General features: G+C 45.5%; 1 protein-coding gene across 7 annotated transcripts; it reads left to right on the forward strand.

Moving 5' to 3' along the window:
* Positions 1-12,526: 12,526 nt before the first annotated feature.
* On the forward strand, positions 12,527-14,864 carry LOC123148646 (uncharacterized). Of its 7 annotated transcripts, none has more exons than XM_044568122.1 (3): positions 12,578-13,093; positions 14,095-14,150; positions 14,226-14,864. In XM_044568122.1, the coding sequence occupies exons 1-3, from the start codon at positions 12,944-12,946 to the stop codon at positions 14,365-14,367; spliced, it is 348 nt and encodes a 115-aa protein (XP_044424057.1). In that variant the 5' UTR covers positions 12,578-12,943; the 3' UTR covers positions 14,368-14,864. The 7 variants fall into 7 exon arrangements, 1 of the variants encoding a protein (XP_044424057.1); XR_006474026.1 differs by having other exon boundaries at positions 12,592-13,584; XR_006474027.1 differs by having other exon boundaries at positions 12,592-13,584; positions 14,469-14,864.
* Positions 14,865-15,949: the final 1,085 nt, after the last annotated feature.

The following is a 15,949-nucleotide window of genomic DNA, read 5'->3' on the forward strand; positions in this document are numbered from 1 at the left end:
TGGAGCGTCTTGCCTTGCTGCCCACGTCTGCCTTGCCCAACGCCTCCCCCAGCTCGCCACCCAGCATCGCCACCGCCACCGTCGACACTGTCTTGGGGGCCGGCTTCCGCCCCGCTGTCTTCTTAGTCTGTCGTCCCGCACTGTTGGAACCCCGCTTGTTGGCAGGGGTCACGTCGATGTCGGTCCCCGGCTCCACAGGAAGGGAAGACAACGGGTCCGCAACCACAATGGCCCCAGCCACCTCTTGAGTTTTCGTCTGTGCCCTTGCCAGGGCCGGGATGTTCGATCCATACTCGTCAAAGGAAAGCGTCAGGGATCTGGCCAGGGGTGGCACACTCACCGCCGTGTCCTGGGTCGCCAAACCCAAGGCTCCCAAATCAGTGGACGCCGCTCCCAGCTTGTCCCAAGTCTCCGTGTCAATAGAGTAGTCCTGTTGGCTGTCATCCCCTTCTTCGCCCGCCTCCTGCATCTTGGTGTCGCCGTCAGGGGCCTTGGCGAGCGATCGATCCTCTCCATGAGGTTCCTTACCAGGGGCGGCCCCTTTAGGCGGAGCGCTACCCGATGGCCGAGCTCCACCGTGACCAGCAGAGTCTTTTGGCGGGGGGTTGGGAGGTTCAGAACCATTCATCACACGTTCTCCCCCACGCTTGGGCAGAACCTCACCTCCACTTTGATCTGGTACCCTTCATGATTGAACCACACTTCCACAAATCCATTCAGTTTCTCCGGAGCCTTGCAAGCTAACTTCATCCTCACAGGCCCCAACCTGATAAGGGACAATTCATCCACCACTATCGGGCGGCCAAGCATCCGGAACCCTTCCCTGATGCGGTCCTCACGCCTGTGTTTCTTTGGAATGCCGTGCAACCGGACCCAAGTCTCTGGCATGGCCATTGGCTGCACCTCCTCGTGGAGCATATCCCGAACCGATGCCGTGATGTCATTGATTGACAGAAAGAGTTTCCCACTCGTCTTTGCCATGTGAAGAAGATCTGCAGAAGGGAAAACCACCAAGAAATCATTGTCGCCCACCTGTGTCACTTGCCAATCCCAAGATCTGGTCACCATGTGTTGTAGTTCCTGCTTGAGGATGCGGAGATTGAGCCGCCCTGGCTCAGCCGATAAGATGGCCGCATTCTCGATCCGTGCATCCACTGGCAGCTCACCCTCGGCCTCCTCGTCGAACTCCAAGCAGAAGAAACCCTCACCGGTGATAGCGCTCCCCATGATCTGCAATTGCAGCTGCCGACCCCTCGTCGGGCAGTGCGCAGACGCATGTCCCTCCTCCTTGCACAGCACACAGAGGGGAGGGAACTTGCACTTGGACTGATAGTGCCCGAGGCGGCCGCATTTGAAGCACTCCACATCGGGCACTTCCTCCACCGGAATGGGTTCCTCCGCCGTGCCCTTGGAGGAGGAGGGGAAGGTAACTGCCAGTGGATCTGCAGCCGCCCGCTGCTTCTGAGCCAGCGGGTCTCCATGGCCCCCACCACAGAAAGGGTGCGCCTCCGGCTTCTTCTCGAGCTCTCGCCGTCGTTGACTGACCTTCTTCTTCTTCCGTCTTTCCTGCTGCTGAATCCACCACGGGGGAGGAGGACCCCAATCCCCCTCGCGCCCGCCCTGGTCGCGGGATCCGCCGCGCTCGGCCCTGGCCTCCCGACCATCCGACCGCTCCCGCATCGCCCGCTTAGCCTTGTCTCGCAGCTCGCGCTCACGACGCCACCCCGCCTTCGGATCCGAGATCTCCATGGGGTGCTTATCCGCGCGCCAATCTCCCATCACCACCGCCGCGAAGGATCTGTGGAGAGGGGGAGGGGGGAGTGAGATCTGGAGTGTGCGGGCGGAGTGAGCGAGGCGCCGCACCTCACTTGCAGTGGCTGGAAACCCTAAATGAGGGTCCAGGCAGCTGCGTCTCAGCCAAATATAGCCAGAGACCGGGCGCAAGGCAGGCCACGGCGCAACGGGCCTTGGGGGCCCATGCGGAGACAGAATTGGGTCCAACTCCTGTCCCGACTCGGCAGACATGCCCGACCCACTGTCAGTCGCGCCCACCGGCCCAGGCCCAATAGCGCACGGCCCACCTGCACCAACCCTAGGCAACGGCGGGGACCGCGGTCTCGCCCGACCCACCGCCGCCGGGGACGAAGGGGCAGGTAGGCACGGCCAGTCCTCCCTAGACGGCACCGCCTTGTCCACCACCAAGCTCTCCGTCGCCATGGATCTGATGAGACGAGCCGCGTCGGTCGCATCCCCCTCGCCGGCGGCCACACACCGAGCCGACGTGGGTTGCCAAATGCGCAGCGCCGTGGACCTGGGTCCGCGCCCTCCCGGCGCAAATCGCCGCCTGCGTTCGGCGCCCAGGCCTCGCACGTCCGCCGCGAAGGCCACGAAGTCCCCAATTGACGGGCCCGCCGGCACCACGCGCATCTGCTCCGCGAGCTCGTCCCCGTCTTCGTCATCTTCAGAAGACTCCGCCGACAGCGCCCAAAAACGGTTGTGGCAGGTCTCAACCCCCGCCGGCGACGCCCCAGCACGCGCCGCCGGCGAGCGCACCTGGGGGGACCCCACCCCGCGGCTCACCAAGGTCCACCCCGCCGGGGCAGCCCCGCCCGCAGGCCTCACCGGCGAGGGCACGCGGTCGCCAGCGCAGTCGCCAGTCCGTACACCTAACGGTTCACTCATTTTCAGATCCCCCCTCATATCGCCCCGGAGCCCCAGCACAGAGTTTGTCATCTCATACTTTTTTTATTTGCAAAAGAAGATACACATTTGATCATCTCACCTTTAGGTTTTTAAGTACTTTTCCAGATATATCTTTTTCAGTTTTTTTAGATATATCTTTGCTGCGACTTGTCGTATGAATAAATTTTCTAGGGATCTACTCGGCCTTACTAGTCTAGTGACTTTTTCCCGAAAAGTAGGTTGAAAGCTCCTGCCTTTGTATTGATGCACATAGTCATTTTTATTAAAGGTGATGCAAAACAATAAGGCCAAAGGCATCAATTGTGACTTGTCTACCCTAATTAGGTGACTTGAATATCCTGGATAAGACAGGCACGCCAGCTATAGGCAGTCTAGTGATCACAAGATAAGAAAGCGAAGAGCGAGAGATGGAAAAAAGGAAGAGAGGTTAGGCAGGTCGATCACCACGAGCATGGAGATAGTCCAGTCCAACACATATGTTCGCAGATACGCTGCCAGCTGCCATGCATGCAAAGTGTTGTTAAGACGTTTTAGATCACTTGAGAGAGCAGTACTTTGCAGGTCGATCCTATGCTAGCTGCTTAGCTTAAGTGAATTTGCTACATGTAAAACGCTCCTGTAAACACCCTACACACACCTAGCTAAGCTTATCTTGACTTTAGTGACGCGTCATATTCATGGCAGATGATCCCGTTCCCTGTTCTCGTGGACGGAGAAATCAGTAGCATCGGGTATGTACGGCAAGAAAAACTAATCAGGGGGTCGTCGTAGTGCATTTTGCTAAGTGTGTGTCGTGTCATTTTGGACGAACAACCACAAGCTTATGTAACACAGTATATATACCTCGATCGGGTGCGTGCATGCAATTTTTGTTGAGATTCCTTCAACACAGCTCAGATGGTACCGTTCGAGTAGTCCGCGCGTAGCTTAGCGGCGACGCTACGAGCCTACGACGTCCCGGCGGAGACGGTGCGCCGGCCGGCACTCAGGCGTATTATGCGTCGATCCACCGCCGTCCATATTCTACGGGAAATTAGGGCAAAGATGCATGGGAGATTCGATGCTTTCTCTTTCCCTGGTCCGTGCCGTTCCGTGCGTGCTGCGTGCCGCATGCTCAAACAAAGATATATTCGGGTTAATTTGTCGTTGGCGTGTCCATGAAATTACGGAAAACGACGATCGAATAATCAAGTGCTTAATCTCCATTATCAAAACAGTATGAAGATTCCAGCCGGCTGGTTAGGCAGCTGAACGACATCACCCATTCCTCGTACGGTGTGCTGTGGATCGCCAGTGAACCGACCGATCTCAACCGTCTCCTCGCGGGGTCGGCCTGTCCTTGTCCGCTCGTGCTTGTCTAAACGATGCTGATCGTTTCTTTCTCAAAATAAAAAGAAGAAACGACGCGGACCGCTCGAGCATGCATGGCATGCAGCTGGCACACGAACGGACTGCGGGATGGCTCATCCACATCAGCACATGCATCAACTAATTCCTGTTCGTGTACATATCCAGCTAGCTAACTGTTTTTCGCCGTGGCCGTCGTGCAAATCTACACGGCACGTACGTACGTCGTCGCCTCATGCATGCAAGAAAGTCATGTGCACAAACTTTTCGCTCGACCGGTGCACCATCTTACATGTAGTGTAGTCCGGCCTGCACCGGCACCGTCCGCGGATTCCCTTTCTCATAGCTCACTATGATGTCAAATTATATACTCTTGGTGATCCGGAGAGAGAGCACGCGTGCACATAAAGATGCAACTTTTTGTTCTTGAGTTATTACTTTGCGTGGTGTATATCTTTTTAGGAACACACGTACAACTCGATCGCAGACATGCGTACCCAGATGATCAGTTGAAGCTACCAATAGCTATAGCAAGATGATTGACCGACCACATGCATGTGTTCCGCTCCGATTTGACCACAGAGGAGTAGTGCAGAATGTCAAGAAGAATAGCGTACAGCGAAAGACACGCACACATGCACTCATGCACAGCCTAGCTAGCTAGTAGCATAAAAGGTGATTGAACTCAACTCATGGAGGCTAGCTAGCTTCTCTGATTTTACCAATGGTACGCATAACAGCTAGCTACCACCTAAACACTTAGCAGGATGCATCCATGTCCATGTGCATGCAACCCTTGTGGGTTTGTTTCTAGATATTTCGATATGCACAGGACATACGGACATGCATGGCTGTTGGCCGGCCGTTTGGTCTTGTGTGGGCGCGAGTGCTTGCTGAGAAAGCTAGTGCCCATATGCGTGATCAGCTTTCATTAATTGTGCATGCTCACTGCCTTGTCTTGTTCGACCTGCTTTGTTCGGTTGATGGCTTGCTGGAAACATGTCCATTCTGTTGTTGCGTTTTTATTTGCTGAAATGAATTATTTCTTCTGGGAAATACCAAGGAGCACATTACACATTCTATGAACAAAAAGTTGTCGGGAGTACCTAACGTGTTCATAGTACTATGCCATTATGACCTTCAATACCATGTCATATCTGTTGTGCAGGACGAAATTATTATTTAGCTATCAAAGTGAAGATGTGTCCTATCACTAGAGTTGTCTTTTCAAAAACTAAATGATACCCTGCATTGTTGTAGTAATGCTGCAATATATTTCAGTAAGATTTGAATGTATCATGAATATTTGAATTAACAATCTATGAGCTAAATTGAAAAAATTGTAGTATTTGATTATGTATAGTTGAATGGGACCGGCTATATGTAAGTTGCTTGAAAAAATGTTTTGAATAAGTTGAATTTTTGTAGAGCAATACATCGGTGCATGTGCCAGAAGGTATTTTTTTTCTTACATTAACTAGAAATTTCTCGTGAATATATGCGATACAACTCACAAAAAAGCGATTAAAAAAACTTCAACTATGTTACAAAGAAGATAAAATCATTGGATTTTATCTAATTACCCTGCTCGAAAACATAAAATAAAAATAAAGGGATAGTTTATCTCAGCAAATGACATCTCCTAATGAACGCACAGTGTTGAACAGCCTAAAATAAACTAAGAGAAATACAAGCACCCGTGCCAAATCTAAGACTCGAATTTGTGGGGGTTGATTACACCACAAAGAACCTTTTTTGCCGGTGTTAGGAACCTGACCATGTAATGTAAGCTAGAATCAGTTGGCACAGAAAGTTGCATATGCAAGACACTTCACATGCACTCTGCTCAGACGTGCAAGAACAAGGGGTTTCAGGTTTAAAATCTTGATTAGGATTACAACAACATAAAACAATCATTTGACAATTAGCAAAAACATTTATATTTTTAATATATAGCAAGGTAATATTTCTTTGTTGACGATATATTCAACACCGAAATTAAGCTAGATCGGTCACCGGGCACATCAGACGAAGATAGTGGCAGCGAAGAAGGAGCATGGGCACAAATATTGTAAACCTGTTAGTGGTGTGAACATATATAAAGGATCCAGAAGGTCTCAACAAGTAAAGTTACACACATGTACACCAACTTTCTGACACCCATTGGCGGCGCATCTACGCGTCGTCCAAAGTCCAAAGCCCAAGCACAGAGCTCAGCTTTCAGACAAATCATGCAAAGCACCTTTCGGCCGACTTCTTTTCTTTTGCAGACCTTCCTCATGCAAGTTCGTCAACTTTAAGGCCTCTTTTGGTTCATAAGGTAGGATTATTATAAAAATAAGAATTTTGTAGGAAATGAGATGGCATGTATCTCAAATCCTATGAGTAGGAATAGGAAACGAGATGTCATTTGGTTGACACCAAAGGAAATTTTTCATTGAGTCTAGACTCATTTTTATTTTCCTATGAAATGTGGAGGATAGGAACCAATCCTATGTAGGAATAGGAATCTATTCCTACGAACCAAAGGGCTCTAAAGGAAAAAATCCTATAAGAATTATATCCTCTAAAATTTCTATGAAATTTTTCCACAGTTTTGCTAGAACTCATCTAGATGAGATTTAATTTGGTCTCATTCACCTTTTATAACCATTGGATGTGATGCTATAAGATGCGTGTGTGCTGACGTGGGTTGTATCCGTTCTTATTTTTCAGGTGAATGAGACCAAATTACGTCTCATCTAGATGAGTTCTAGGTACTCCCATTCTTCCAAACCAAAGGAGGCCTAGGGGTTTTACATATTTTCTGCAAAGCTATAACTTTAGTATGAGAAAGAGACCACGCGCATTTTAAATTTCCTTGTTTGCATTTTCGAGCTGGCCGATGTGATGAATGACACTTGATCGTCAGAATAAATAATGGAGTGTTCTAGGAAAGAATTAACAGACAAGAGAATAGACCGGCCGGCATGCATTCATAGGTAGAGAGTGGTAGAGCCCAGTCCAACACGCTGCTGCATGCGGATTTCGACAAACATTAGCTGAGGTGAGAATTTACTACACACGTAAATATATAATCATCGTAGGATGAAAAGGTCCAGGGCGGAGGTGACTAAAAAGTTCAGAAAGTTGGCGTCACTCTTGTCTTGTATCGATCCCACCATTAAAAGTACATTTGCACGAAAATAGGGCAACCCCAACAAATAGATTGAAAGCTAAACTAAAAAAAATTAAAGTAAAGAATGACTAAGACTTGGCAAATGCGTGGTCACTTTTAGCAATCCCCTTGCTTATATTCTTAGGCAGTTTTAATCAAGGATAGCGACAGCAGTAGCTAGCAAAATGTTACATGCACGCATGTCTGCCGCAAGGGCAAGAACCCAACTGGAATTAGATCCATGTGCAATGTGTCGCCAAGCGGAATAATATATATGTCGTTTCAAAAGATAGTGGTTTATTGATCGCTGATGCGATATAGTACGTACCGTGCCTAGCTGGTGCACACGATCGATGCATGTTGTCTAATCTTATTTCATTTGCACGCGGCAAACGTACGTGGCAGTTTGTATTGCCTGCTTCCTCAGCATGCACTGCACTGCTGGATGCATTCCTGCTTCAGTTTCAACCCACAAACAGATCGATGGAGGAGATCTACAAAAAACAAAATGAAAAGGAAAAACTATGGGGGAGAGCCGCTGTTGACTGTTGAGTGCTGCACAAACATTAACTGTCAAAAGCGGACATTTTGGATTTTGGAAACCTGTCGGTGTGTATTTTCTTGTCTTCGAAGGTCGTCCACTCTAAGAAAGCAAGAATCCATAGAATATTTAAAAGTTGAAGGTTGTTTACCATGCATGATACAACCTGCACACTTGGAAAAAATATGGGCAGGGGCGTTCTGCACACACACACACACACACACACACACACACACACACACACACACACACACACACACACACACACACACACACACAAAGCTAGTCTGACATTCAGAGTTAGCACAAATTGTTTCGGTCACGGATTTACGAGCAAATAGGTTATTATGGCCTAATTGATATCCTTAAAAATAATTCAAGCATGCTCAAGTTTTTGTATAGAAGATTATAAAATCACAAAAAGAATCATAGATGTTAGCGACTTTTCATGGTGAACAAACAAAGTTATAGCTAAAAGAACCTCAAGCCTTTCTCGAAGAGCAAAGGCACCTAGTTATATTGCAATAACGTAGGTCTGTTTTTTTTTGTTTTTTTTGTGAAAATGACTTATTTCTATTATAAAAGTTCATAAAAAATACAAAGCCCTAAACATAATAAAAATTGCATTGAGGTCAATGGGACACTAAACGGCCACTGTTGTTGCAAGAACTAGCCGTACAAGCATCGTTGTCGCCGTTCCCATGCTGGAGCCAGACCTATCTCAACAATTACAACAAGGAAGTCTCCGTGCATGTGCCCTAAGAACAAGCACCCGAAGGGTCAATCATCGCCTTAACCTACCTCCCCCCCCCCCCCCCCCCCCACCACCACCACCACCCTCCCCCCAGGACTAGCGGGAGTCTACGCCGGAGCTGCATCTAATACGTCCCGACAGACAAACTTGAGGAGGATTGAAGCCCGGAAGACTTGCTCGAAGAAGAAACGTGTAGTGATCGAACAATCGTACGAATATTTCAATTGGCGAACTAACATTATATTTGTCACAAAGATTCAGATAAGGGTAGTTATCGACGTTTACAGATGATTTAACCTAACATAAATGGTATAGATGATTGAACCTAATACAAATGGTAACTTTCTTTCAGACTTATTGAGTATCCTCATGTTTTTGGGCAAAATTTAATTGATGAAATATAAATATGTGGCACAGAAATTGTACCGTTATAAACCTCTTTTGAATGCAAATCCAATAGTATATTTTCTGTAACGTTTACCTCATATTTTATTAATCATTTGAATTATAAAAAAGTTGTTCAAAAAAATTATAAAAAATTAATCCAAAATACGAAAGAGCCTAACGAACTCGGACCAAGGGAGCACTAGAATATTATTATCGTTTTCTGTGTCGCACTCCACAATTTTTCAGTGTGCAGCACAAACGCGTGCGCGCGGTCACTCAGGCTACACACAAGGAGATGCACCTGCGCAAAGAAAAAGCTATGCATGACTCTGACGGCAGCCCACGCCGCTGATGATACGTCGATGCAGACGTGAGTTAGTGCTGGAACTTTGATTAATTAAACCTTTTATTAATCACACGGGCGAAGTGCCATTCGCTAGCGGTACGGCATACGTGTCGTGATCGCCGGAGGCGACGCGCTGCATGCCCGGGCCGGCGTCGATTGTGTTCATAAGTTACAGAAGAAGAAATTCAGCGAAAAATAACAGCAGCAGAGGCAACGACACGCTGCCCGTGCTCTTGTCTTCAGCGGATACGGTCGGTCGATGTGGATCGCGCGAGCTATCTTCCGCTTTTCTCTTATTTTGATTTTGACATTCAACATGTAAATAAATTAGCCAATATATCGGCCCATCTTTGTGCTTAGCATGCATGATTGCTCGCTGATGGTCACTTAGAGTTGGACTGATTCTAGACCTTCCTTCATGCTCACCAACTAGGCTGAATGAAGACAATCAAGTTTGATCTGAAAAAAATTATGGATGTACGTTCAACAAACGATGTTGCCTCGCAGGTGAGCGTGCACGCACAAAATGAACGTGTCATTCAGCACCGTCTACGGCGGCACGCTACATCCTTTTTTACGCTACCTTCTTAATTAGTTGCCTGCATCTGTCTGGAACTCTCAAAGCTCCATTTTTTTCTTAGGGTTAGATTAATTAGCATGTCAACAAGAAATCGCACTGTATGGGTGGTGAGCATCAGGTTAAGCTAGCTGTACGTGCGTAGCTGTAGGCGGTATTAGCAGGCTCGTTGACCACATCCACGTGCGTGTATGTGTCCGCTATGATTTGACCAGACATGAATATGTCGCTTCTGCACCTTTTGTCCCTTAGAAATCAGAAAAATACCACCATACACCCCCAGAAAACGGACGCATACACAATCTAATCATTCTAAATTAATTGAAGAGCCTGCTAATACTGCCCAATAGCCGCCTCCTCTGTTTAACGTATACTCACATGGTCTAATCTTTTCAAATTAATTGAAGAGCCTGCTAATACTGCCCAATAGCCGCCTCCTCTGTAGAAAAAATGTATACCCACTTGGTCTAATCATTCCAGTTTTTTTTTTTGCGGGGAAATCAATCATTCCAAATTAATTGAAGAGCCTGCTAATACTGCCCAATAGCCGCCTCCTCTGTAGAAAAAATGTATACCCACTTGGTCTAATCATTCCAGTTTTTTTTTTTGCGGGGAAATCAATCATTCCAAATTAATTGAAGAGCCTGCTAATACTGCCCAATAGCAGCCTCCTCTGTGAAAAAATGTATACTCGCTTGGTCTAATCATTCCAAATTAACTGAAGAGCCTGCTAATACTGCCCAATAGAAGAGGAGGAGGAGGAGGAGGAAGAGAGACGCGTTCGGGGAGGACTTTTGAGTCTACCCCACCTCCTACACCCCAATATAAAGTGGGCAATTGGCCCATGCAAGACAACCAAGATCTACACAAGCTATCACCTAATAGTTAGAAAACCTCACTAGTAGAAAACAGGGCTTTGGTCACGGGGCAATATTCACATTAGTCCCGGTTCAAAGTCCCGGTTCGTGCGGCTAAAGCATTAGTCCCGGTTCACCTGAGCCCTTTAGTTCCGATTTGGGACACTAACCGAGACTAAAGGGTGCGATGCCCTTTAGTCCTGGTTTGTGTCTCAAACCGGGACTAAAGGTCCCATTTTCAAACTCTACCCCCCCCCCCCCCTCCCCCTGATCGCCTTTTATGTTTTGAAAAAAATAAAAGAAAATAATAAAAACTTTAAAAAATAAAATCCTTCGAGAGGTAGTTATATTACTACATCTACTAGTTAGGAAAATTAGAAACTTAAATTTGGACATGTTTTGCAAAAAGTGTAGGGAAAATGTAAAACGGCTATAACTTTTGCATACGATGTCGGAGAAAAATGTATAATGTATCAAAAAATTCAGCACGAAAATCCGCATCCGATGGAGACAGCCTACGGCATGTTTGCAATTTTTTAGAATCCTCAAATTCTAAAAGGAAAAAAGTTATGTTTTTTTTGAATTTTTGTTAAATCTGGTCAAACTATGGTCAAACTACTTATTCAAGAAGTATTAGTGTTACTAAATAATTATTCAAGAATATTAGTGTTACTAAATAATTATTTCAGTTTTTTTGAATTTTGGTCAACTATGGTCAAACTGTGGTCAAACTACTTATTCAAGAAATATTAGTGTTACTAAATAATTATTTTAGTTTTTTGAATTTTGGTCAAATTTGATCAAACTGTGGTCAAACTACTTATTCAAGAAATATTAGTTTTACTAAATAATTGTTGATTTTTAGAACAATAGTTTCAAACTCAAACAGTGAAATGTGTAACTTCATGCTCAAGCTAAATTCCTGAGGGTTAATAGGATTGACATCTTACTATTGTCAGGAAAACAGCAAGTGCAGATTTGGAAACGAGGGAGAATAGAACCCGGAAGTTAAGCGTGCTCAGGCTGGAGTAGTGAGAGGATGGGTGACCGTTTGGGAAGTTAGATGATTTAGAATGATGAGTGGTGATTAGAGACTAAAGGTTAAATTGAGCAGTGATGAGGGGTGATTAGAGATTAGAGGTTAAAATAATTTAGAAATTTGAAATTCGAAAAAAAATCTAAAAAAAATTCAAAAAATTTCATAAAATTTTTTTTAGTACCAGTTGGTGTTACCAACCAGGACTAAAGGTGGACCTTCAGGCAGCGGCCACCCCGATTTCAGTAAGAGCCGGGACTCAAGGGGGAGGCTTTAGTACCGACCCTTTAGTCCCGGTTCCAGAACCGGAACTAAAGACCCTTATGAACTGGGACTAAAGGCCCTTTTTCTACTAGTGCCTAGTGATTTGGGGTATCTCGCCTAGATTGTCCATGATAGCCTGCCAAGTTGCCTACCAACTTGTGGATCCACTCTTTGCAACCCTGATTGTAATCTTTTCCACAATATACTAAGAAGACTAGGCCCGTAAGGGATTCATTTACCTGGTTTTTTTGGAAAAATTTTTACCGCTGTTTGAAGCGTGACGCGTGTACGTTGTAGTTCTTTGGGCGTGATTTTTTTTCTCTGGTTGGGTCTTTTAAACAGTTCGATTTGACGTTGTGGTTGCCAGTTCTTGTCTCCTGCTGCACGTTCTACCAGAGAGTTCCTTATTTTTGTACTGGTCTACACGTTCAACTTTACGTGGCGCTTCCAGCTTCGCGTGGGTTCGTTCCCGCTCCACGCGCCCCTCACGGGCCATGCATGTAGCCACGTCCGACCCCCGCCGTTGACTACAAATTCTTCCGATTGACACGCAGTGTTCTTCTGGGCTTTTCCAGTCGAAGCCGTTTGTATGTTTCTTTTGGGCCGCCTATAAATGCTTGGCCTCCTGGTCCTCTCGTCGCCCACCCCCTATCTCTCTATTGTTTGCGATCTCTCCGAAGAAATCGCCACAGCCGTACCTCCTAGCTTTGCAGCCAGGGAACCCGCCATCAAGAGGATGGCGTGGACGGAGAGCACCACTCCCCGTGTCACGTCGCCCGCCGCTAATCTCCTTGTCTCCGTCCGCTGAGGAGCCGACGGACGGCTTGGCGGCAGTCCCACGGCGGCTGGGCTCCCCATCACTCGACGAGGTTGAGAGAGAGCGGCGGCTCCCCAACAATCTCCCAGCAGCACCAGCCGCCTGCCGGTCCTGGAACTCGACGTCTCGACCTGCAACCGGCTGTCGGCCAGCCCCAATGATGTGGGTTCCGTCTATTCTTCCTCTACCTGGTTGCGTCCATCCACTTCCACCTCGGCTGTCTCGCCCACGAGGAGCAGAATTGGAGAACGAACGAAGTGGATGCGGAGAGGCCAGCAAGGAGCGCGCCAGGAGAGACATAGGGCAGGTTTTTTCATCCTCAAACCATACTTTATGCATGTGAGCACGTCTTATTTTGTTACGTGTTTGTTACGCATTAGAGGTTTGAAAATCTGGATGTCTCAGTTATCCCTGCACTCGACACTCGTGCACCTAATGCATAAGGATTAGGGCATTCGGCCATTGTTCTAGACTGTTGGATCGCCTTGGAGTTATCCATACATGGTCTTGCTTGAAGCGAGAAATTTTCCCCAATGCTTATCAGGCCACTGTTCTGGACAGTTGATTTTTTACCTTGGAGTGAGAAAAATATACTTTCAGTTAGACAAATTTCCCAGCAGTAGATTTTGTTCAGTTCTATATGAGGCCATTGTATATCAGTTATCAATCACACTCAATATTTGCCTTGGAACTCTAAATTTTCCTAACGATTCTCCATTTGAGCCTGTAATTGTGCCATATTGCTATGAACGTCAGTGAGCCTTGAAGCAACTGGTGCTCCACTGCGCACTCCCTTTGGTAAACTACTTTTCTTCTTACCTTGCTTTTTGTTGCCATGAAGGTTCTGATAAAGTACAAGGACATGTTGTTGGTACTGGTGCATTTCTGGTTCAAGTGTTTGGCCTTGGTCCAAAGCCTTGGTCGAGTGCTTCATCTTCCATTTCTACTAAAATGGCTTTGTTATGTTCATAATCACATGATTGGAGCAGAATGAATTATATTCACCTACTCACTTTGGTCCTCATGTGGAGCTTTACATACTTGACTTTAAATGGCAGGTACCCTAGGGCGACAGTGCATGTGTTTTTTTTCTTTCTCTGGGAAGTGTCTTATTTTGAAACAAACTGTCAGTGATGATTCGATGAGTACATCGGAACACAACTTATCATTTCTCAGTTTCAACTGTACATGTTATGATTCCAGTTAGCATTTTGCTTGGACACTGGCACATAATTTATATTTTGGGAAATCGCTTATTAGGAATAAATTGTTATTGTTAATTCAATTTACATAGCTTCTTCAATGCAGGGTTACAGCTTTGTTCTTCTTGGGAAGTTGCAAACTGGGAAGTGGAATATGTACCGGTAGGTTATTTATATGTTAGTATAAACTGCAATTTTCTTATACTGTTGCTCACGATTGTTTCTATAAGCTTGCAGATCTGCACAATCACCTCTGTATTTGATCAACAGATTTGCTGCTATGCTAGATATTGGAATGATACTTGATACTTTTGTGAAAGAATACTTGCAATCTCTTGGACATGTGAACTTCTGTATTCATCTTAGTTTGGTCATATAATTGTACTACCTATGTTAGGAAGCTCCCAATTTATGATTAGTACTGCAATTGCCTTTTAGAAGATCTGATTATATCCTTCTTATTTATTTAATGTATGCTAGAAAGATGGAATTTCCTAGAGGACAATGGGAAGGTAGAGTTCAGCAATACAACTGTATTTTCTGAGGAACCTCTCATACAATCGAATCTACTTCGCAGAGTACACTGATAGGGGTAACACCCCAACCAAAAAACTTTGCCATTTGAATGTTGGAGCTTGCTACAACTATTGAGCTAACAAGGGTCAGATAATCAACATATGCTGCTCTAAGATGGTAGAGCTTATCTAAGAGGGTAGAACTTCCAATATGTGTAATGTGTATTTTAGTAGTACGGATCAGCTTTTGAAACAGACATTTTGTTAAAAGTTCTACTTCTACCTGTATGAAGTGATTCAAAATTGGACTTGTGAATACCGGTGATGTTGTTGACTCTGGTCTCTTCATCAGGAAATTACATTTCTTAGGCTTGGTTTTCCGAGCAGCTATGGGCAGTAGTGGATGTGTGTGACCATTGGTGGATTGGTGAGAGATCAAAAAATCTGCTGGACATCGATACCCTAAATTGAAAGTGCACGAGGCTACTTTCTTGTTGTCTAGAACAAGACAATTGCAATGCCAACGACAAGGTAAACAACACCCAGTTTGTTTTTAAGATTCACATAGGTGTGCCTTTTAGAATATACAAAATAAATGGAGTTGTAAAATAGTGTTGTGTGTACTTCAGTGCAAAAATGTTGGAAGTATAAAAAATAATGAAACATGATTATAGTTTGAGATTCTAACTATTTATACCAAGTAACTGGTCAGTGTTTACTCTGCGGCACTAGAACCAACCATATAGTTTTTTTCGCCACTTTTGAACTACTAGGCTAATTGACTATTCATCTATGTAGTATTGCAGATCAGTGTGAACAAGAAAAACACCAAAAATATTCCACCAAGCAAGCCAGAATTGCCATTCAATATGGCCATTTTTATTTTTCTTGAGGGATAGGCGAGGCACGGCATGTCGCCTACCATTTCCTTATATGAACTACTTTGCAACGAATCAGAGTCTTGCGAGAACTTACCAGAAATTACAAAGATAACAAATAGCTTATCAATTCATGTGGCGCGGCGTGCCGCCGCGCACTACCCGCTAGTATCAATCAAGACGGGCTAGGGCTATTACCCATGGCTAGGGGACAGGGGAGGGGGAGCTTTGGTAAATTGTGTCTTAATTGTCCCTGATGACCTGGGGTAACGTGTTCCCACGACTACATAAATCACGTTTGATTATCGTACCATTGTGAGGCAGTGATGAAATTATCCTTGGTAGATGTTGCACATATTAGCACATCTTTATGTAGACTTGGTCAAAGTTACAGAATTTTGACCTAGGGAAAAACTAAATTCAGTTAATTTCTAATATAGGTTGTATATAGTAGACATATGCTTTACTACGTCAGAAGCTGGAGGATACATAGAATCAATTACAGTGAAGCACTGTAGTATAGAAGGTGGCAACTTCACATGTCTCTCTAAAGAACCGCACACAAGTT

Source organism: Triticum aestivum, chromosome 7A (genome assembly GCF_018294505.1).
Source record: "Triticum aestivum cultivar Chinese Spring chromosome 7A, IWGSC CS RefSeq v2.1, whole genome shotgun sequence".
NCBI classification, from domain to species: Eukaryota; Viridiplantae; Streptophyta; class Magnoliopsida; order Poales; family Poaceae; genus Triticum; species Triticum aestivum.